At 51.8% G+C, this 23,138-nt stretch overlaps 1 protein-coding gene across 7 annotated transcripts in view; it reads left to right on the top strand.

Moving 5' to 3' along the window:
- The window catches only part of LRRC7 (leucine rich repeat containing 7), a 98,742-nt gene extending 78,238 nt beyond the window's left edge, over nt 1-20,504 (top strand). For 2 of the 7 annotated variants that reach the window (XM_054294518.1, XM_054294521.1), the window contains exons 17-25: nt 4,330-4,441; nt 4,645-4,825; nt 5,704-7,384; nt 9,021-9,170; nt 12,455-12,574; nt 14,783-15,001; nt 16,836-16,928; nt 18,540-18,614; nt 19,438-20,301. In XM_054294518.1, the coding sequence (XP_054150493.1) occupies nt 4,330-4,441; nt 4,645-4,825; nt 5,704-7,384; nt 9,021-9,170; nt 12,455-12,574; nt 14,783-15,001; nt 16,836-16,928; nt 18,540-18,614; nt 19,438-19,545 (2,739 nt within the window). In that variant the 3' untranslated portion in view covers nt 19,546-20,301. The other 5 variants (XR_008484224.1, XM_054294520.1, XM_054294519.1 and 2 more) reach the window with 5 other exon arrangements.
- Nucleotides 20,505-23,138: the final 2,634 nt, after the last annotated feature.

The raw sequence follows: 23,138 nt of genomic DNA, 5'->3' as shown, positions 1-23,138 counted from the left end.
ACCAACGGAGGGGAATCCCTTCCCATGGGAGCTGAAAAGCTTTTGGAGAGGTCTGCAGGAATGCCAGCATTCCTGAAAGCCTTTTCAAAGCTTTAATGCTGAAAAGAAATAAACGAGGACAAATATTTTCCTTCTTTTTCGCTCCTTTGTTATCTGAACATTGTGATAAACTCCTTGTCCTTGAAACATCCTTGTCCGTAGCCAGTCCTGAGGGCAGGAATTGTTCTCCCTCAGATTTCCATGGCTTTGGCACAAATATTACACATTCAGCTGGAGCTGCTCTCCCAGTGCTGTCTTTTATTTGCAGTCAAACATTTTCATTCCTTAAAAAAATAATCCCCCAAAGTTTTCGCTTCAAGCTGGATTCAGAAGACTTCAACTCTAGGCACGATTTCAATTAGGACTAAAATATTGAAGTTAAATATTTAATTTCAACTAAAATAGCTAAGTTAAATCACTCATGTTTCCATCTAAATCTGAAATCTTCAATTCCACCACCATTCCTTTTTACTCATTAAATTCTCACTGTGTAAATCTGGTCCTTGAACCAGCTGGTGACTCAGGCCACGAGTCTTGACATTCTGCTCTTGTTGCTGAATATATAGAATTTATTTTGTATAATCTGTCATTTGAACTTGAGTATTCTCAACAGCTTCCTGTGGGTTTTCATTATCCCTACGTGTTTCCACCTGGAATTTGATCCATGTGGCCTGGCAGAGGTTTTAGCTGTTTGGCCGTGGCTGGCGATGTAACCTCCAGAAATCAGTGGTTTGTTAATATTTGTTAAAATAATGTTAATTTTTTCAATGAGAGCACAAACATCCCAGAGAGCTGAGCCCCAGCAGGGTCCTGGGAGCTGGCAGAGCCAGGGAATGCATCCATCCCCAGGGAGGAGGAGACGGCAGTGGCACCACAAACGTGGGGTGCAGCTGGGGACACATCCCTGGGGCTGTGTGCGTACAGGGATCTCCCAGAACTCTGCAGAAGGAGCTGAGCTGCCACAGCCAGAGCCCAGGGTGGCTCCTGAAGTGCCACTGAAAAATGGGAGAGCAGTTCCCTCCCTGCAGAGCTGGCAGCTCCCCCTGTCCCCAGCAGAGATGAGATTTCAGCTCCTGAGCTGTGATGGGGGAATTTTCCAGATTTCAGTTTCCCTGGGATGGAGTCAAGAGTGGTAGCACAGCTATTCCAGCAGCTGAGGGAAAGAAAAGGGATGATCTTGTCCTTCCCAGACATTAGGGGGGTTTTCAGCTCCAATCAGGGTGGTGCAGACACATTTCCCTCTCCTTGGCTTCCTGCACCAGGATAAAGCACGCGGGAAGTGTAGGCAGAGTGTGAATGGATTTGTGAACAATATTGGCCTGATTTCAGTTGTAACCCATGAAATAAAACATAATTAAGCTCCATTTGCTTTGCAGATAATTAGCAGACAAACTCAAGCCTCGAGTTAAAGTGCACTTTGAAATTGCAGGTGTGTTGTGATGTAGCTAAAGGCTGAAGGCAGTTTTTGATCCCAGGTAATTGAATTTCAGGTGCACTGCTCACTTTTCATCCTCAGATAAGCTGGTTTCTGATCTCTTTTGGCTTTTCCTGCAATTAATTTGCACGTGTCTCTTCAGAAACTGTTTCTAAATAATGAAAGGGAGCATCTGGAATGAGGAGCTGCATGTCAAATCCACTGTACATCCTTCACCTCCATTCACAATAAGCAAACAATGTCTTGATTAACCATCAATTAAAACAAACCTCCTCATCATTCTAATTCTTTCTGGAAGATGTGAGTTTTGGCCAAAGAGGAGTCTGAGATTATTCAGGGAGTTGTGCTGCCTTTCCATGAGAAACAATGAGGAGTATCAAAATCAGCAAGTCAGGTCTTTACAGTTCCTGTTCCTGATGGGCTTGCATTGAGAATATCCCACATTTCCTCTGCCTCATCCCTTCCCAGAGCCCTGGGCTGCTCCAGGCAGATTCCAGGAGTCTGAGCATTCCAAACATTCTGTTCCTCTGGATTATAATTTAATTTAAGGTTTATATATAATATAATGTTTATATATAATATAAACATTATATATATAATTTTTATATATTATAAAAATATATTATATATATTTTATATATTATATTAATGTTTATGTATAATATAAATGTGTATATATATATATATATATATATATATATATAATTTAATGCTCTTACGTCCTCAGCCTCAATATTTGGTGATATTTCTCTTGCCAGTTGTTTTGATGGTTTGTACCAGGAATTTGCTCCTCACCACAGTTCTCTGCCCTCTTCCTGCATCCTTCCCCAGTTAATCCTGAGGAATAAATCCTGAGGAATAATCTCCAGGCACCTACTCAACAAAACTGCATTTATCTCTTCCCTTTCTCCTTGCAATTTTCTTCCTATTAGTGAGCTTTTTGTTCTTCAGCTTGTAAGAAAAAGGTCCTCTTAAAGAGACTGGAATTAAATGGAATGTGATTTGGGGTTTTTACAGCGTATTTCACACATTCATGGCAGATTCACAAATGCCAGAGTGGTTCTTTCAAAAGTGCATTGGTTTGTGTTGGATAGCTGGGCTGGGGGATGAAAAGAAAAGGAAAATCCTGTAAAGTAAAGGGAACTTCATGCAGCTGAAGTTCATAATCTTGTCAAAAATGGAACTGCTGGGTCTTCCTCTCTTCCAGCAAAGGGAGGGAAGTTTGAGCTTAAAACTCCTGAAAGTTTCATGGCACAATATTGGGATTCCAGGTCCAAGCTAAAGAAACCAAAGAACCCCCCAAGAGCCCCCAGCCTGACCCTGAGCTCAGCCCGAAATCACCTCTGGAGGCCCCGGGCAGGGAGGAGACAGCCCAAGGTTTAGAGGTACAGGCACAGGTGGAGAGATTCACCTTCTGCCCTGCTCTGCACTCACACAGAGCCCAAGGCTCAGAGGTACAGGCACAGGTGGAGAGATTCACCCTCTGCCCTGCTCTGCACTCACACAGAGCCCAAGGCTCAGAGGTACAGGCACAGGTGAGCACACCTGGGCTGCTCAGGTGGAGAGATTCACCATCTGCTCTGCACCCGCACTGCCCCCGGCACTGGGCTCCCACCAGCTGGTCCCACTGCACTGGGAAAGGGGACTGGGAGTCACTGGGCACCTGTGGAGCACCAGGGGAATCCTCTGCATGGGGAAGGGAGGGCTGGGTCACTCCATGTGGGAATCACCATGGAACTGCCTTAAATATCAGCCCTGAGGGCGTTGATTAAACTGAAGATGGCTCTTTCTGAGAAGGTCCTGCCTCCAGCAGAACGTCAGATACAGAGGGTTTGAAATGGCTCTGGTGCAAACAGAACTAAATTCTCCAAGGATAAATCACATGGCAAATGCTTCTACAAATCTCTGTCACTACAAAAGGTATTTAATGGCAGCAAACCCCTGAAAGTTTCCTCCTTGTAAGTGAAAACAAGAAAATGGTTTAAACCTTGTAGCATTAAACATTCTAGCAATGCAGATTTGGTTTGGGTACTCCAGTTTAAATTGTTTCTCTAATTATTACATCCCTCCCTCTGGCCTTCCCTCTCCAAACTCACTGGAGAACCTTCACAATCTGTACAGAGACCCTCCTGTGTCACCCAGCCGTGTCCCCCCACCCTCCTCATCTCTGAGCTTTCTGCAGGGATGAGAAAAGCCCCAAAATTCCCATTGGTGCCTTCATTCCCTCCCAGCCACCCTAAGGGCTTAACTGCCCTAATTTAAAATTTCTCTTTCTAAGAACGAGTCCCACTTTCCTCCCCCAGTTTAACTGGGGTTATTTTCAGCACACGTTCTGTTGTAGGGCCTGTGTGAAGGTCAGGTGTGCTGAACCCTCGGGCAGAAGTTTATTAAATCCAAATAATTTTAATTTAGCCACAAACTCCTCAGAGACAAAGCCATTTTAATTAAGTACAGCTCCAGGGACAGCTGGATCTCTGGAAGGGCTCACCAGAAATAACTGAGCGAGGAATCCTCCCTCTGAAATACCAATTGTTTACACTCAATTAGTGTTTGTTTCTTTCTGCTGGCAGCGTTTTTGGTGACCTTGACTTCCTCAAAAATGTTTACAGGGCCTTGATGTATCTTGCAAGTTCCATCTGGTTTGTCCACATCTCCATGACGAGCACATCACCCTAATTTTGAGGAGGATTAATCAGAACTCTCTGCTGACAAATTAGAACCTCCTGCACTGCACTGCCCGTGTGGTGGGTTTGGGGTGTTTGATGATCATGAGGAGAAGGCTGTGAGCAGTTTGTGTGCTGCAGGTTGAGGTGCTGCTGTTCCCTGTGCTCACTGTGCCTCGTTGTGTCCCTCAGGATGCCTTTGGACACCCTGCCAGCGAGATGAGGATAGGGGAGCTCCGTCCTTCCATGCCCGAGACGCCGCTCTACCCGCCCAAACTCGTCCTGCTGGGTAAAGACAAGAAAGGTACTGATGGATTTGCAGCCTTTGAGATGAAACCTTGTGATGGGGATGTGCCGCCTCTGCTTGTAAACCATAGCCTGTGGGCATTTGTGCACGTATCAGTACAGCCCAATGCAATGCAATAACAGATTTAAGTTAAAATGTGATTTTCTGGTGTTCCGTTCCCGAGTGCCGCCCCTGAAAGCGTTTGCTGTGTTTTGTTTCAGAGTCGACAGATGAGTCTGAAGCAGATAAGATCCATTGTCTGAATAACAGCGTTTCCTCAGGCACTTACTCAGACTATTCCCCTTCCCAGGCTTCCTCAGGGTCCTCCAACGCGCACGTAAAAATGGGCTCCCTGCAGACCACGGCTAAAGAAGCAGTGAATAACTCTTTGTGGGGGAACAGGTGTGACATCTTTCCTGACACAGCTTCTGCTTCCCCTTTGTCCTCTCTGGGCCCTCAGAGCGACCCCGTTAGGGCGTTTGGGTTTAAAAATCCACGTTTTTGTCCCTTGTTGGCTGTTCAGAGATGGCCACTCTCCATATTCCATAATCCCACAGCTGGTGGGTTCAGCTCTGTGCCATCTCCAGGCATTAAAGCTCCTGGAGATGGAGCTGCAGCTGTTGGTGTCCCATTATTTCTGTCCCAGCTCCCTCTGCCCTGGCCCTCCAAAAAGGTTCTTGGAGAGCCATAAGCTGCCCTGGAAACATTCCAGGACCAGCCTGTGCCTGCCCTAAACCCCCTCACATTGTTCCCTCCACAGTTCTGCCCCTTAAAGAGCTGGATGGGAACAGGCAAAAAAACTGCCTGTGGTGTCTGGTTAAAAAGTGGGGAAACCTTCTGCTACACTCATCCATTATTTTTACAGCAGGAAAGCCTGTTCAGCAGGATTTCTGGGAACACAGCATGGAGCCAGCCAGGCCTCTGAGTGACTTCTTAGCTTCTCCGTGTGTGTCCTGACAGAGCCTGTGCCCCGGGGCAGAAACCTGCTGCCACCGTTCCCGTGCCAGTGGCACAGCATCCACGGAGCTCCCAACAGCTTGAGAGTAGCTCAGGCGGTGCTAAAAACACCAAGGGGGCAGGTTTGATTCCCGGACTCAGTGATCCTTGTTGGGGCCCTTCCAGCGGGGAATATTCCGTGCTAAGCATCCCCGGAGTCTCCCGGCGCGATCCCAAAGCCAGAGCGCAGACGGGAGGAAGCCGAGCTGCTTTCCAAGGACGATGAGCGCTGGCGTGCCGGGACAGAGGACATTTGATCTTGTTCCCCTCTCTTGTCTTTGCAGGCTGGCCCAGTCGTTCCCACAGCCCCTGGAGACCAAGCCATTGCTGAGCCAGCGGGAAGCGGCTCCGGCCGGGACCGTCCCGGCGCGCCCGGAGCGGCGCCCGCTGAGCGACGCCTTCGCCGACAGCTGGAACGACGGCTCCCACTACGACAACACGGGATTCGTGGCCGAGGAGAGCGCGGCAGAGAACGCCGGCACCAACCCCCTGCTCAGCACCAAATCCAGGAGCTCCTCCGCCCACGGGCGCCGGCCGCTGATCCGGCAGGACAGGATCGTGGGCATCCCCCTGGAGCTGGAGCAGCCCGCGCTCAGAAACACACACGACTCTGAAGTGCCTCCTCCCAACCCTTGGCAAAATTGGACCAGAACCCCCAGTCCTTTTGAAGACAGGACAGCTTTTCCTTCCAAACTGGAAAGCACCCCCAACACCAGCCCTTTGCCCGAGCGGAAAGATCACGTCAAGGAGTCTCCCGAAATGACGAGCACTTTCACTCCAGGAATCCCGTGGGAATACCACGACCCCAACGCTAACAGGAGCCTCACAAACGTCTATTCCCACGTGCACTGTCGCCCGGACCCTTCCAAAAACGTCATCTCCATCAGCAAGAGCACGGAGCGGCTCTCCCCCATGATGAGGGATTTAAAAACAAACAAGTTTAAGAAGTCGCAGAGCATCGACGAGATCGACATCGGTGCGTACAAGGTGTACAACATCCCCCTGGAAAACTATGCATCCGGGAACGACACCGTGGGCCCCCACGAGAGGGTGGACAAGCTGCTGGGCCCGGAGCACGGCGTGCTGAGCATGTCCCGCAGCCAGTCCGTGCCCATGCTGGACGACGAGCTGCTGACCTACGGCAGCGTCAAGGTGCAGCCGCAGCACAAGGCGTCGGTCACCAAGAAGGTTTATCAGTTCGACCAAAGCTTCAACCCCCAGGGCGCCGTGGAGCTCCCGGCCGACAAGCGGCTCCTGCCGCCCTTCCAGCTCAACGCCGAGTACCTGCCCCAGCCGGCCAAGAGCCTGCCCCAGGAGCTGGTGAGCCCGCGGGGCTACCGCGGCTACGCGCCCGTGGAGCCCATGTTCTCCTTCTCGCAGCCCTCGGTGGGCGAGGAGCCGGCGGCCGCCCCGTTCCCCGGCCCGGCCGCGCGCCCCGGCTTCCTGCGCAGGGCGGATTCTCTGGTCAGCTCGGCGGAGATGTCGATGTTCCGCAGGGGGGGCGAGCCCCAGGAGCTGCCCCCCGGGGCGGACAGGTACGGCCGGGCCCCGTTCCGCGGCGCCCCGGAGCGCCAGGGCAGCATGGCCGTGCCCGAGGCCCAGTTCCTCAAGCGCAACGGGCGCTACGAAGACGAGCACCCTTCCTACCAGGAAGTGAAAGCCCAGACTGGGAGCTTCCCAGTTAAAAACCTCACGCAAAGGAGGCCCCTGTCGGCACGAAGCTACAGCACAGAGAGCTACGGCACGGCCCAAACGCGGCCGGTCTCAGCGAGGCCCACCATGGCAGCTCTGCTGGAAAAGATTCCGTCAGACTATAACTTGGGTAACTATGGCGACAAGCCTTCCGATAGCAGTGATATAAAGCCGAGGCCTCCCCCTGGGAAGGGAAATGAGAGCTGTGCTAAAATGCCCGCTGACTGGAGACAACAGCTACTTAGACATATAGAAGCTAGAAGGTTAGACAGGGTATGTTTGGCACTTCTCTGCAATTAATGCCTTTAGTTGTGTGTTTCGCTCTGTCAAACGATTTGCACGTGCAGTGGTGACCACCAGAATTCCCAGGGATGAAATTCCTGCCGTGGTGTCAGGGGGACCGGCCCGCCGAGGGCCCTGGGGGTGCTCGGCTGGAGTGAGGGACCCCCGAAAATCCAGAGGCTCCTCACTGACGGTGCCCCTCGGGACGGCCGCCGGGGCGGAGGCTCCGGGTGTGGGGGAACCCAGAGGCCTCACGCCGGTGCCGTTCCTTGGGGCAGTCACTGGGGAGGTGATTCTGAAACCTGGCTGAATCCAGGGGCTCTGTCACTGGGCTGGTGACTCCTGCAGCTCTGCCCAAAACCAGGAGGAACCCTGAGGTTCTCCCCTGCCCGTGGAAGCGCTGCTGGAGGCACCAGGTCAGTAAGGACCGAGAGCTTGGAGAGGTGCTGGGCACGTCTTGGCAGTAAAAGGGAATAAAGGAAAAAGAGAATAAGTAATAAAATGCATTTTAGCTCTGGTGTCACTGTTAGTGCAGGGGGCTTAAAAGTGTCTATAACTGAGAAATATCCCTGGGTATCCACTGCCACGGTTCTGATGGGAATGTGATCATTACTCCTTTTAGCTGTAGGAAGTTATGCTGATTTGCCTTCTATCCAAAGGGTACTTTAGTGCATGATTCAGTCATTACCTATTTAATGACCTAATCCATGAATCCTATTTACTCCGTGATCTGAAGTGGTTGTGACAAATTCCTGTGGTGAAATGCATAAGGGGTCATTGCCAAATGTGTCCATATATGCTTTATGCTAGAGGCTCCTGAGTTTGGTGTTAATATTCTCCTTACCTTCCAGTCGCTGGGATGTGACGATATTAAATTATCCTTAAGGATCAAATGGGGAAACTTCAAAAAGGGGGCTCCAAGGCTGAAGCGTTTTCCTCCCTCAGCTCTTTTCCTTGTGCTGTGTAAACCCAGTGGGAACTGCCTCCTACCCAGGGAAACCAGTGCACCCCGAGCAGGGCCCTTCCTGGCGCAAACAAACCCTTGCCAGGTGTTGCTGGCTTAAGGAACACCTTTACACTTGGTTTACAACGTGTAGCAAGGGTGCTTTCACCCTGGAAAGCTGGCTCTGGTGGCTGTCCCTAACTCCTGCGAGGTGGTTCCTGCTGGGTGCAGAGCTCCAAGGAGCTGAGCTGGGCTGGGCTGGACTGGTGGGAGCCCTGGAGAGCAGCCCCTGTCCCTGGGGTGGGCACAGCACCCGTGTCCCTGCCCTGCCCAGCCAGGTTTTTGGGGAGCAGGACTCGCTCCTCCCCGCCAGGCACAGCCCTGGCTGCACAGCCCGCCCCGAATTTGGCCATTTTTTTTGCAAAAGCGAGATTTGTACGAGGTGAAGTGCAGATCCCACCACCCCTTTGTGCTGTCAGCGTGGAAGTCCTCTCTGGTGCCCATTTTCTGTACGAGGAGCAATGTACTCGCTGTGTGTGACCAGTGCATGCCTGGAGGAGCTATCGAGACTCGGGACTGTTTGTTGGCTTAAACTAAAACTCTGTGAACTTAACCATGTATGTGTGAGACTTAATTCTGAGCATGTGTGTTCATATGTGTCCCGTGGTTGTTTCCTCTACTCAGAGCGCTGCTTACAAACACCACACAGTTAGCCTTGGCATGCTGCACTCTGGAGGGGTTTCAGCCATGCATGCCGGCCGAAGCATGACTTTAAACTTGCAGCCTAAATCTAAATTTGAAAACCAAATGCCTCAAGAGCTACCTCTACCGAAAGTAAGTATGGGCTAGCCAGCATTGCCGGCATTCCCGGTTAATTAATGATCCTTGCTTCCTCCTGGTTTAGCTTCTGCCTCTTCCTCCTGCTTTGAGGATGCCCACTCCACAAAGGAAGGCTGGCAGGGACGCAGCTCTGCCCCTTGCTGGCCTTGCTTTTTGGATTCTGGGCTCCCTGGCCGTCATTCCTGCTCTCCTGCTCTCCTCACACACGCCAGCGCTGCCATTTGCTCAGTGGGGAACGTGGTTTGCTCTGGGACTGTTTGATCCTAGAAAAACGGGTGTGGAAATGTTATACAGGCTCCAAGAGACAGGGATTTCAGTATCTGAGCAATAATTGGGTGTGCTGTAATTCCTGATGGGTTTTGAACACGTTACCACACCCAAGCCCATTTCAAACTTCGAGTAACACCTAAAAAAGAGAATATTTCCCTCATTTATTTACTGTTTATCTTATATTTATTATGTATATATTGTTGACTAGTACAGACATACAAAACCATGTATTCCTGAGGAATACCTGAAGGGAGAGGCACACAGGACAAGGCAGAGAGGGCCATTCCTGCAGGATTCTCAGTGCCAGGGAAGGATGCTGAGAGCTTTCCCTGCATCCTGAGGGCCCAGCTCAGCCTCTCCCTGCCCTGGCACAGGGGCTGAGAGGACAAATCAGAAGCAGCAGGCTGGGCCCTGTGGAACAGCCTGGCCAGCAATTCCCAAAACCTCCCAAGGGTTCAGAGCTCAGATCCAGGGGTTTGAGGAGAGCAGGACGATGCAGCAGCAGCAGGAGCTGGCCCAGAGCTCAGCCCTGCTCCCCTTGCCCACCTCCAGCTGGAATTCCCAGCAATCCAGGGCAGGGGGAGCAGTGCCAGGCCTTCCCCAGTGTCCCCCAGCCCTCCATCTCCTGTCACCTCCATCCATGTCCCCCGTGCTGCTCTGGGTCTGTGCTGCTCTGTGGTGGGCTGGGGGGCTCCCAGGGGATCCCCGTGGATGTGTGTGCTGGGCAGGGACGCCCCAGTGTTGTCTTTGCTTCCCAGACCTGTCTGTCTGCTCAGGTACGTGTCACCTGTCCCTGGAAAATCCATTGGGAAAAACCCATCAACCCCAGAGAGAGGTGCTGGTTCCCTCCACACGTTGGGAGTGAGGTGGTTTGGGCACTGCCAGGGTTTCAGGCTGTAGGTGAATGTGGATATTAATGATGGATGTCTGAGGAAACCCAGGAATCTGCTCTGTGACCTATTCTGGGGTGTGGTCTGACGTGGGTTATTCTGCTTTTCTCTCTCACCAGCATTCCATTGCTCCATGTCCATAGAAACTGTGATGCTGAACTGCACTGAGGGGTTGTTCTCTCACTGTACTGTTTGGGGAAATTATTGTTGGGAAAGGTCACTGCAGGGGGAAATGACTGTTGGAAAAATGCCATGTATATTTAGTGTTGTTTGATTTTATTGCTTCGCACCTTCCACAGAATTTGCATTTCCTAAAGAATCCAGGCCACAGCCGTTTAATCCTTGCCTCTTCTGCTCCCTCCTTCCCGTGGCCTGGATTCAAGAGAGTAATGAGTGAGCTCTGGCTGTCAGGAAACCAACCTTCACAATGAATTGCCTTGAAAATGTTCATGACATCCATCTGCCCCTGCAGAAAATGTGGGAAGTGCTGCATTTCCTCTTTTCCCCACATTTCCTGGAAGTGGAGCTGGGCTGCAGCCTGTCCCATCTCAGAAAACAACCACAGTTTTGGGGACAAATTCCTTTTGCTGCAGCAAATGAAATCCCGGGGTTTCCCTGTTTCTGGAGGAAGCTGAGAGCTCTCTCTGCATTTTCCCTTTCCCTCTGGAGTGCAAACTCCCCTCTGCAGGTCAGGCCCAGCTCTCTCCAGAGGGATCCTTTCCATGTCTGGCTGCCAGTGAAAGGTTTTAAAAGCTCATGGTTTGGTGCAGCCCATTCCCAGAATGGGAATTCCCACCTTGCTTGGGAATCTCAGAGGGAGGACACCCAGAGGGGCCCATAAATGGATCCCTCGGGGTGTGAGCAGATCCCAGGGCGGCTCTGGACAGAATTGCTCATTTTTCCATTTTTCTATTTTTAATGGGGATAAAGAAAGCTCTGCAAGGAGATCCTGGGCTTTAAACTGGGGAAATGTTTTTTTTTCTAGTGGTTTTTCATAGAAGGAAAATCACAAATTCCATTATTTTTCTAGAAGATTTCTTGAATGATGGAAGAATTATAATGGAAGTTTCTTTTCATTTTAAATAATCAGGGTTGGACTTTTTTCACTTCACCTCAGAGATGTGATTTAAATCACCATTTCCTTCTATTTACTTTTCAACTTCTGTCTAAAAACAGTATTTAATGGAAAAATTCCCACCTTTCACATTTTAAAGGAAATTTGATTAATCCTTCATCCATCTAGAGAAGTGTATCCTGATTTTATTTTTTTTTTTACTCAAAGCTGGAGAAGAAATGCCTGGAATGGCAGAGGAGAAGAACAGATATTTTTGCTCCCTTGCAGATTCCCATTAATCAATAAGCACTGAAGTGTGCCAGGTGCTGTCAGTGGCAGGACAGTGCTGGAATTTTGGGAAGTCTGACACCCAAAAGGTGTTAGGAAAACTCCCAGTAATGGTGGAGAAATAGAGGGACAGATAATGGAAACTCAGGGTGGGGCAGGAAAAGTCCAAACCCCCTCCAAAATCCTGAAAACAGGAATGAAACAACCAGGGGGAAAGTGACAAGGAAGAAACATGGAACAGGAGAGAAAAGGGAATTATTGGGGAAACTTTCCCAGTGTGTTGTGACCATTCATGATGAGGCAAACATTGAATTCCAGGTCAGTATTGTACAAAAAACGCCCCTGGCACAAGGCAGGAGGTTCTGGGAGCTGCGTACGGAGCCAGCCCAGCCTCGGCACTGCCAGCAGGGGATGTTTGCTGCAGAAAACACAAACAGCTCCTTTGCCTCGGTGGCAAATCCTTCCTGACAAAGTTCCTGCTGCTGGAATGAGCAGGGAGCCAGTCCTAACTCCAGAGTTAACGCCAGGCTCTTTAAACATTGGAATTTCACCAAAATCCGTTTCTCTGAAAGTCACGAGTCCCGTCCAATGAGTTTTCTCTTCTCTCTCACCATTCATTATTCTCATTGTTTCTGTCCTGAGCCCCTCAAGCCCTGCTGCTTGCCCCAGAGAGCCCCCGGTGCGGCCGTGTTGGGCAGGCCGGGCGCCTGGGCTGTTGTGGCTGAGTGTGGGAGGTTGGTGCTGGTGACTAAGGGCTGCCCTGCCTTTGTGAACAGACCCCGTCGCAGCAGAGCAGCCTCCTGGACAACGGGCAGGACGAGGTGGCCGTGGGCAGCCCCTGGAACCCCTACCCGCTGGGCCGGCGGGACGTGCCCCCCGACACCGTCACCAAGAAGGTAAGGGGGGACAGCAGGCATGGGACAGCCTGGGGACAGCCCTGGGGACAGCAGGACAGCCCTGGGGACAGCCCTAGGGACAGCAGGACAGCCCTGGGGACAGCCCTGGGGACAGCAGGACAGCTCTGGGGACAGCAGGACAGCCCTGGGGGCAGCCCTGGGGACAGCAGGACAGCCCTGGGGACAGCAGGACAGCCCTGGGGGCAGCCCTGGGGACAGCAGGACAGCCCTGGGGACAGCAGGACAGCCCTGGGGACAGCCCTGGGGACAGCAGGACAGCTCTGGGGACAGCAGGACAGCCCTGGGGACAACAGGACAGCCCTGGGGGCAGCCCTGGGGACAACAGGACAGCCCTGGGGACAGCCCTGGGGACAGCAGGACAGCTCTGGGGACAGCAGGACAGCCCTGGGGACAACAGGACAGCTCTGGGGACAGCAGGACAGCTCTGGGCAGCACCCAGGGCTGCTCCAACCCTGAAAGCAGGAATTGCTGCAGTTGAGGGCAGTGTTTTCATGGGGCACCTGATGCCTTGTGCAGGCTGCCGCAGAGCAGAGTTCCAGAATAAGGCAGGGATTTATTCCAAGCATCTCCTCCATGGATGCACCTTGGGCTGCACCCAAGATCAACCAAAATGGCCCCAAAATGCACGAGGGGCACGGGCTCTGTCCCTGGGACCAGTTCTGCTCCATTTGCACCTTGCAGTTCATTGTCCCATTCCAGCTTTAGCCCCTGCAGTCCCACCCTGCTTGTTTTTCTCTCTCCAGCCCACGGGGTTTGTGCTCCTGGGCTGAGATTGGGATCATTTGTCCTTGGTGCCCAGCTGGAGCAGGAATTGTTTTGTCTCCCTCCTCTGTGCACACAGCTCAGCATCCCTGAATGTGAACCCAGACCCACACACTAAAGCAGCACAGAATCTGGAATGGCTCTGGTGTGGGCAGTGGGCACAGAGAGCTGGGCAGGGCTGCTCCTGCAGGGTCTCATCCCGAGGTTTCACCCCAGGGATGATCCCAAGGTTTCTCCTGCCCTGCTCCTTCAGGGTCTCGTCCCAAGGTTTCACCCCAGGGATGATGCTCAGTCCACAAACAGCACGAGGGGTGGGATGGCTGCAGCCCAGCCCTGCACAGGCACAGACAGCCCTTTTGCTGATAAACTCCCTGGAAAAGGGTCTCTTTCTGGTGCTTCTGTGGTGGTGGGCATTGAATTCCAGTGCTTGGAGCTCCTGGCTGCCCCTCCCAGCCCCAGCTCTGCTCAGCAGTGCTCTGACCATAAAGCTGGAGACTGGAGAATCCTCACGGCCCTGTTGGAGGAGGAGCTGCAGGAATGGGCCAGGATAAGCACAGGGATCACTGTCAGGAGATCCCTCCTGAAGTGCCGGCAGTGAGTGACACCACCGTGCACAGAGGAGCGTCCCAAGGAGCTGCTGCTCCAAGCTTTATCCTTGGAGATGCGGCCAGGGATCCCTGAGTGCAGGAGGATTGCTGGGGGTGGAAACAAAAGCCATTGCTCCCAGAGATGCCTCCAGGCACAGGAGGAGGAGGGAAACTGATGGTGTGGGATGGAGCTGGCCCAACAGCCGAGTTTTTGTCCCCTGATCTGCGGGAAATGGGGATGAGCAGAGCCAGAACCCCGCATTTCCCGGCTGCAGGGGGAAATGCCGGGTCAGAGCAGGGTGCGGGGCTCCGGGGGCCGGGTCAGAGCAGGGAGCGGGGCTCGGGGGCCGGGGCAGGGCAGGGTGCGGGGCTCCGGGGCCCGGGGCCGGGGCAGGGAACGGGGCTCGGGGGCCGGGGCCGGGGCAGGGCAGGGAGCGGGGCTGGGGAGCCGGGGCAGGGCAGGGAGCGGGGCCCCGGGGGCCGGGGCAGAGCAGGGAGCGGGGCTCGGGGGCCGGGGCAGGGGCAGGGAACGGGGCTCGGGGGCCGGGGCAGAGCAGGGAGCGGGGCTCGGGGGCCGGGGCAGGGCAGGGAGCGGGGCTCGGGAGCCGGGGCCGGGGCAGGGCAGGGAGCGGGGCTCGGGGGCCGGGGCAGGGCAGGGAGCGGGGCTCCGGGGGCCGGGTCAGAGCAGGGAGCGGGGCTCGGGGGCCGGGTCAGAGCAGGGAGCGGGGCTCCGGGGCCCGGGGCCGGGGCAGGGAACGGGGCTCCGGGGCCCGGGGCCGGGTCAGAGCAGGGAGCGGGGCCCCGGGGCAGGCTGTCCCTGACGCGCTGCTCCCCACAGGCAGGTAGCCACATCCAGACGCTGATGGGCTCGCAGAGCCTGCAGCACCGGAGCCGGGAGCAGCAGTACGAGGGCGGCATGAACAAGGTGACCATCCAGCAGTACCAGCCCCCGCTGCCCATCCAGATCCCGTCCTCGCAGGGCTCCCGGGCCCCCCAGCCCCAGCGGTGCCTCATCCAGACCAAGGGCCAGCGCAGCACCGACGCCTACCAGGAGCAGGTGAGCCTCGGGGCCACGGGGCACAGCCCGGGCTGTGGTGTGGTGAGGCACCAGGACGAGGTGAGAGATGAGAAATTGGCTCCAGGTTCTCAGAGGGCTGATATTATATTATATTATATTATATTATATTATATTATATTATATTATATTATATTATATTATATTTCCTTTACTATATATTCATATTTATTATATCTTTTATATTATAAAATATAATTATATATTATAATATAAAATATATTATAAATATACATATATATAATAAATATATAATTTATTATATATAATAATAAATATAATTATATATATTGTATCTTTATAATGTATATTTATAATATTTATATTATATTATATTATACATTATATATCATATATTATATTTGTTATATTACATTATATTTATTAATATAAAAATATATATTTCTTAATATTTCATATATAATATATAGTAAATAGAATGCGTTAATAATTAAGATATTCATTAATAATATTCTAATTTATGTTATAATATTATTAATATTATAATATTAATCTTTATAAATATTATATATTTATTATAAGAATTTATATACTAAAACTATACTAAAGAAAGAGAAAAGATACATACAGAAGGCTAGCAAAGAATGAAGAATAAAATCCCGTGACTCACCAGGGTCCCGACACAGCTGGGACTGGGATTGGTCATTAGGTTAAAACAATTCACATGCTGGGTAAGCAATTGTCCAAATCACATTCCAGAGCAGCAAGACAGGGAGAAGCTGAAGCTTCCCCGGAGAAGAAATCCTGGTGAAGGGATTTTTCAGAAAATGTCACGGTGACACCGGGGGGCACGGGCCAGCTCCTGGGCGCCAGAAATCCCAGAGGGGCTCCTCCAAAGTGCCCATGGGAGAGAGAGTGCCCATGGGGGGAGCTGAACTGGGGAGTCCAGAGGAGCTGGGACTGGGAGAGCTCTGGTTGGACTGGGAGAGCTCTGGATGGACTGGAGGAGCTCTGGTTGTGCTGGGAGAGCTCTGGATGGACTGGGAGAGCTCTGGATGGACTGGAGGAGCTCTTGCTGGGCTGGAGGAGCTCTGGCTGGGCTGGAGGAGCTCTGGTTGTGCTGGGAGAGCTCTGGATGGACTGGAGGAGCTCTGGCTGGGCTGGAGGAGCTCTGGCTGGACTGGGGACAGGCTGGGTCCATCCCTTGCCCAGCACCAGCCACCAGTACCCATTTTCTCCCAGACTGACCCAGTGCCACCGTTTGGAATTGAGGTCCCTGGGCAGAGCTGGCATTCCTGGGTCAGACTGGGTTCACTTTCAGCCTCTGCCCTTTGCGCAGTGACCCCGTTCAGGGCCAGCAGGGCAGGGCTCCTGCTCTGCCCACACCTGCCCAGCACAGCCCAGCTGCTGCCCCAGTGCCCCAGCCTGGCACGGGCACTTGTCCCAGGGGTGCTGCACGTCTGGCTCCTCCTGGGAAAATAAAATTGCACCAGGCAAAGCCTCACTGATGGGTTTATCCCAACGTTTAAGTGAAAAACTTGGCCAGGGTGAACTTCTCTTTCACAAATCCAAGGGGTTTTTTCCTCCTTGAAAAGAGAACATTGAAATCCATGCAAAAATCTGTGAACCACAGGGAATGTTGTGGTATCAATGCAGTGTGGGAAAATGCTGCCAGCTCTTCCAGCTTATATATTTTATAATTTTGTAATATTTTTATATTTTAGCAATATTCCAGTGGCTTTTCCCATTTTGTGGAGTGCCGGGGCTCAGCTCCTCCAGGGAAATGGGGTGTGAGGGCAGGAGGTGCCTGCCTGGGGCAGGGTGCAGTGCTGACATCCCTGTTTTTCCTGCCTAGTTTTGTGTGAGGATAGAGAAGAATCCTGGCCTTGGCTTTAGTATCAGTGGTGGAATAAGCGGACAAGGAAATCCATTCAAACCTTCTGATAAGGTAAGTGTGAAATTCCTCTCTCCCTGCTCCTGGTTTGAGAGGTCACAGAGTGGAGGCAGAGAACAGGAGGGGATGTTTGTGCCTCTCTGTTGGCGTCATTGAATTATTTTCCCCCCATTCTTAGCTTTGTTCTTGGGTGGATTTTTTGTTTTTTGTTTATTTTAGCATAGTGTTGTTTACTTATTTTCCCAGTTAAAGGAGATGAGGGATTCAAGCATCAATCCCAGGAGTGTCTGGCCCATATTCCCTGGATAAGAAAATTTTTTGGGCTGTTTTCTGGAGAATTGTCTCTCTCATTTTTTAAGAGTTGCCTTAGACCCCAATTAAATTTTTAGTAAATTAATTAGAGTATATTATATTATATTATATTATATTATATTATATTATATTATATTATATTTACTATACTAAAGTACAGTATCATCCCTTGAGGCTGAAATTCCAGGGTTTGTAGCTGCTGTGTCAAATAAAAGCAGCCTGGAAATCCCTGGATCCTTACAGACCCCATGGCAGCAGATGTCTCCTGTGCTGGGAGTTAAAACTGACACCTGGTGCTGGCCAGGGACACTCAGGGCTCATTCTGGGAATTGCACATTTAAATAAATCGATTTGCAATAGAAGGAGGCCACGAAAACTCCGAGGTGTGCTGAGTCCCAGCTGCCGGGGCTGTAGGAGTGGGAAGTGGACTCTTGCCCCTGTGGGTTTGTGTTGGGTGCCATGGAACTGACTGGAGTTTGTTGGAAAAGGAGACCTTGAACACATTCCTGGAGCTGATGTTCTTGGATAATACTGGATTCACGTTGCAGGGACAGTGGGAACTCCCATAAATATTTCAGATAATGAAATTGAAGCTGTGCTTCCTAGAGGAAGCAAAGATTGCTGTACTGATTGTTATACACATCATTCCAATAATTAACACTTGCTCCATTTTGATTTCCCTCCTGACAAGCTGCCATTCCTGCCCTGTTCACACTGGACTTTCTTTGTGATGTGGATTTTAGTGTAAGGTTGTGGTGGTGTTCACAGGGGTCCCAGGACAAGGGAAGAGATGAGAATGTGACTCCATGTTTCTGAAGGCTGATTCATTATTTTATTATATATATTATATTAAAAGAAAATTATATATTAAAACTATACTAAAAGAATAGAAGAAAGGATTTCGTTAGAAGGCTTGAAAAGAATAGAAAGGAATGATAATAAAATCTTGTGACTGCTCAGAGTCCCAACACAGCTGGACCTGTGATTGGTCATCAAGTAGAAACAACTCACATGGACCAATCACAGATGCACCTTGAATTCCCCAGCAGCAGATAATTATTGTTTTTATTTTCCTCTGAGGCTTCTCAGGAGTAAAAATCCTAGCAAAGGATTTTTCAGAAAATACGTCTGTGACATAAAATGACCCACAATTATTGATAAGTGCTGAAGGTCCCAGGGAGCTGCTCCACTCCCAGACTGGAGTTTGACAGCGAACAGAATAAACCAGTTTGGTGTCGGCCCCTCTCCAGGGCGTGCAGAGCCCCCAGGCCCCAGCCAGGGAGGGAGCCCCGTGTTTTTTGGGATGTAGTTCTTGGAGAAAGCATCCTAACCTGTGTTACTTCTGACTTATAGGGTATCTTTGTTACTAGGGTTCAGCCTGACGGCCCCGCCTCCAGCCTGCTCCAGCCCGGAGACAAAATCCTGCAGGTAGGGGTCTGGGGGTGCTGGGCCCAGAGCTCAGCCTGGGAGCACACAGCGTGCTGTTCGCAGCAGGGCTGAGCTGCTGTGGCCTTTGGGGGACTTCAGTGTTGATTTACAGCTGGTGCCCAAAGCACTGCTGGCCCTGGTGGCCACCACCTCCCTGGGCAGCCATTCCAGAACTTTATCACCTTTCTGGAAAAACTTTTTACTGATATCCAACCTGTGTTTCCCTTGGTGCAGCTCGAGGCTGTGTCAGGACACCCTGATCAGCCCCAGCCATTCCCCTTTGTCCCCCCAGCACCTCATTCCAGGTTCTCCAGGCAGATCCTCCCTCTGGAGCCTGTCCCTGCCTGTGCCACCAGCTGGGGCTCGGATCCATCTCCCCCCAGCCTTGGCCCACTGTCCCCACACTCTGCCCCAGGATCTCCCTCCGGATCCCTCCCATCCCTCAGTGCAGAACTCTGGGATTCCATTAATGCCTCGTTTTGGCACAGCTGTCGGTGCATTTGGAATCCTCCCTGCCTGCAATTTGGATTCCTCTTTCCCAGAGGAAAGGTATTTTATTGTGTTGAGGCTTTCAGCATGGTCAGAGCCCAGAGCCGTCCCAGAGTCACAGCCTGATTTCAGTGGGGATGAAACCACTCCTTGGAGCCCCCAGCCCAGCCCCGAAGCCATCCCACACAGGACAAGAGCTACGTGTGCTCTGTGCTCATGAGAAACCCTCACGTGTTCATTATTTATTTCAGCCTTGCTTTTAATTGCCAAATAGCCCTTTTTACCCCCAAAACAAGGCACTAAAGCTTCTTCCCTTGTGTTTTCCCTGCTACAGGCAAACGGACACAGCTTTGTACACCTGGAACACGAGAAGGCTGTGCTCCTACTGAAGAGTTTCCAGAACACAGTAGACTTAGTTATCCAACGTGAGCTTACTGTCTAAATATTTTTTTATAAATAGTAAATATGTCTAGCCAGATCTAATGTTCAAAAGGATTTATACATAGGAAACCAATTTTTTGCCAATTGCTGGACCAATGGCAAACGGTAGTGCCAAATGTATAATACTCTATGTTAGTACCAATCATCGGGAGAAAATATAAGAATTAACTCTATAAATATATTGTTCATGTGGCTCCGTATTAGTTTTACTTGTCAGCCTCTGGCTGTGCATTGGTGCGTTTTTTTAACCAAGTTCCTTCTTAAAAGTCAATTTCATATGATTTCAAAACACAGAAGCACATACAAATCCTTTAGGAATTCTGCTGTCCATCAGAAACACTGCCTCAAAGTTGTATATGCCTTTATAAAGATGAAATATATTAACCTGTACTTCCCATGAAATATTTCTATCATGTCGCATACGAAAGTATAGAGAAGAAAATATTTTCATAAACACCTCAAAGAAAGTATATATTAAATTAAATTTAATAATGTTCATTTATTTTCAATGCAAAGATATTCTATGCCTTATGAAAATACCTGTACATATGCCGTGTGTATAGCTGGCTCCGTAGGGATCAGGAACAATTCGCTACACAGGGTGAGAGACTTCTCCAGCTGTAACTCTGGGACCTCGGGACAAGGAGCCCACGTGGGAATGGGACAGCTCCCTCTGGAATGGGTGAACAACTCCCTCTGGAATGGGTGATCTCCTTCTGGAATGGGATAAATCCCTCTGGAATGGGTGAACTCATTGTGGAATAGGATAACTCCTTCTGGAATGGGTGAACTCATTGTGGAATGGGATAGCTCCTTCTGGAATGGGGTAGATCCCTCTGGAATGGGATAGCTCATTCTGGAATGGGATAAATCCCCCTGGAATGGGATAGCTTGTTCTGGAATGGGACAGCTCCCTCTGGAATGGGTGAACTCATTCTGGGATGGGATATCTCCTTCTGCATTGGGTGAACTCATTCTGGGATGGGATAGCTCTCTCTGGAATGGGTTAGCTCATTCTGGAATAGGTGAACTCATTCTGGAATGGGATAACTCCCTCTGGAATGGGTGAACTCCTTCTGGAATGGGATAGCTCCTTTTGGAATGGGTGAACTCCTTCTGGAATGGGGTAACTCCCTTTGGAATGGGATATCTCCCTCTGGAGTGGGGTGACTCCCTTCAGGACAGGTTAACTCCCCTTGCTTTGGCTCTCCCCTCGATTCCATGTGCACACACTACAGGAGAACACCGAGGACAGGCAGGTTTGGCTCACGGATGGAGGAAGGTTGTGATGGTGGCAGTAAAACTCCTTTTGTTGCTGCTAATTTAACTCGTTAATTTTTCATTTCAGACTCCCCATTGACATTGTTGTGTATTTTCCCCCCTGCTCCAGGCCCTGCTCGGGATATTCCCATGGGTGAGGCTTTCTGGGATCCTGAGCTGGGTCCTGGGAAGGGACGGGCACAGACACATCCCAGGAGCAGCAGGTGACCCCAGACCAGCCCGGCAGGAGCATTCCCAGCACAGGGCCAGGGACAGCCCCTCCTGTCCAGGTCCTGGGGCTGTTCCCAAGGGAGAATCCCAAAGCCCAGACCGTGCCCAGCTGCTGCTGCTCAGGGACGCCGGGATCCAGCCTGGTTATCCCTGACAGCAAAATGGGAAAACACAGGGAAAGCCCTGCAGGGGATTTCAGGGGATCCCAGTGCCCTGGAGCAATGGCCAGGGGCTGAGGGACAGCTGGCTCTGGGATCACCTGCACCATTCCCACCCAAAATCCCACAGCCCAGGGTGCAGCCACAGCCCACGGGGATGTTCCCCTTCTCCAAGAATTCCCAAACCTTCTCTCTCTGGCTGTGGGACCTGGGCAGCTGCAGGCCCAGGGAAGCCCCCACCCCTGATAATTTCCCATTTTCCCAGTGCCAGCTCACGGTTCCTACCCAGGTGATGGCAAACCAGGAAAGTTCTCAGCCAGTTGTTCCCAACAGCGACCATTTAACATCCTCAAATCCGGTCTCATGTTTTCCAAGGTATTTTTTAACACACCCACGTCTGCGTCTGTGTTTGGTGGCAGTGCCAGCCCTGAGAGGGGACAGGGGGCTCCACACAGGGAGCAGGCAGGACAAGGCTGAGGGTGATGGGGCAGCTGAGAGCAGAGCCAAGGAAATCCAGGAAAAATCTGAGTAGGAAATGTCCAGGAGGTTGGTTTGCTGTTGGTAGTGAGCACTTGGAGTGTAAAGATGTTAAAGCTCTTGGTTAAAGCCCTTGCTAAAGAGGCTCCAGGAGAGCTGGGGAGAGACTGGGACAAGGATGGAGGGACAGGACACAGGGAATGGCTCCCACTGCCAGAGGGCAGGGCTGGATGGGACATTGGGAATTGGGAATTGTTCTCTGGGAAGGTGGGGAAGGGGCTGGGATGGAATTCCCAGATTTGCTGTGGCTGCCCCTGGATCCCTGGCAGTGGCCAAGGCCAGGCTGGACACTGGGACAGTGGGAGGTGTCCCTGCCATGGCAGGGGTGGAATGGGTGGGCCTTGAGATCCCTTCTCCTCCAGCCCATCCTGGGATGCTGGGACCCCTCTCTGCTGGAGTTCAGCACTGATTACCTGCTGCAATCAGAGATGCCTCTGCACAGACGTGTGCACAGAGCTCTGGGGGGATGCAAGCGCAGGGAATGCAAACCCAGGGAAATGAACCCCCACAATGGGATCAGCTGAGGGCAGGGCTCAGGGGAGGCCCCGCTCCCAGGGGATCAGGGTGTTTATTCCATTTATTCCCAGGAGCTGCCCTGGGTGAGGGATGTCCTGTGGGACCCCTGGCCTGGCAGAGCCCGTCCCACAGCAGCAGGGCTGGGGACAGGTCCCCAGATGGCTCAGGGGGTGACAGAGCTGCGGGGTCAGCACCCACCCCGGCAGGGTTTGGCCATTAACAAACACAGCAAGCCCCACCTCAGCTCGAGGAAGAACTTCTTTCCCTGGGGTGGCAGGGCCCTGAGCAGGGTCTGGGGCTTCCCTCTCTGGGGACATCCCAACCCCACCCGGACACGTGCCCGTGTCCCCTGCCCCAGGCTGGGCTGGATGGTGCCCAGAGGTCCCTCCTGTGATTCTGTGAACTGGTGGCATGTCACAGTTAGAACTCCCAAAGGAAACTGGGGATGCTGTGCCAGCTGGAGCTCCCTGCCCATGCCCGTCCCTCGCCATCCCTCTGGAGGTGCCCGGCTCCAGGGCTGTCCCTGGAGGCCCCTGTGCCCACACAGCTTCCTGGGCAGCAGCTTGGGCAGGACACGGACCCAGAGACCCACGGGGAGCTGGCCTGGCCCTGGAGCCACGGGTGGGCACAGCTGTGGTGCCACCGGGGCCAGGCCTGCAGGGCACCACCACCCAACCTAAAATGGCACCACTTGCAAATCACGGAATTTCAAACCAAAAAGAAATGAACCCCCCCACAAAAAAGCTTTTTGCCAATCCTCTCCCTGGCTGATTCCAGCTGATCTAGTGGAAGTGACTGACTGGCACCAGTCCGGGCACTCCTGGCACTGCCCTGTGTCCCTTGGGTGGCGGTGGCTGTGTCCCCTCCCTCCTCCTCCTCCTCCTCCCCGGGC

This window comes from Melozone crissalis, unplaced genomic scaffold, assembly GCF_028551555.1.
Source record: "Melozone crissalis strain CALT ecotype California unplaced genomic scaffold, PUWL_Pcris_2 ptg000254l_1, whole genome shotgun sequence".
NCBI lineage: Eukaryota > Metazoa > Chordata > Aves > Passeriformes > Passerellidae > Melozone > Melozone crissalis.
The sequence above is the reverse complement of the archived record's forward strand: the minus strand, read 5'-3'. Positions and strand labels throughout refer to the sequence as shown.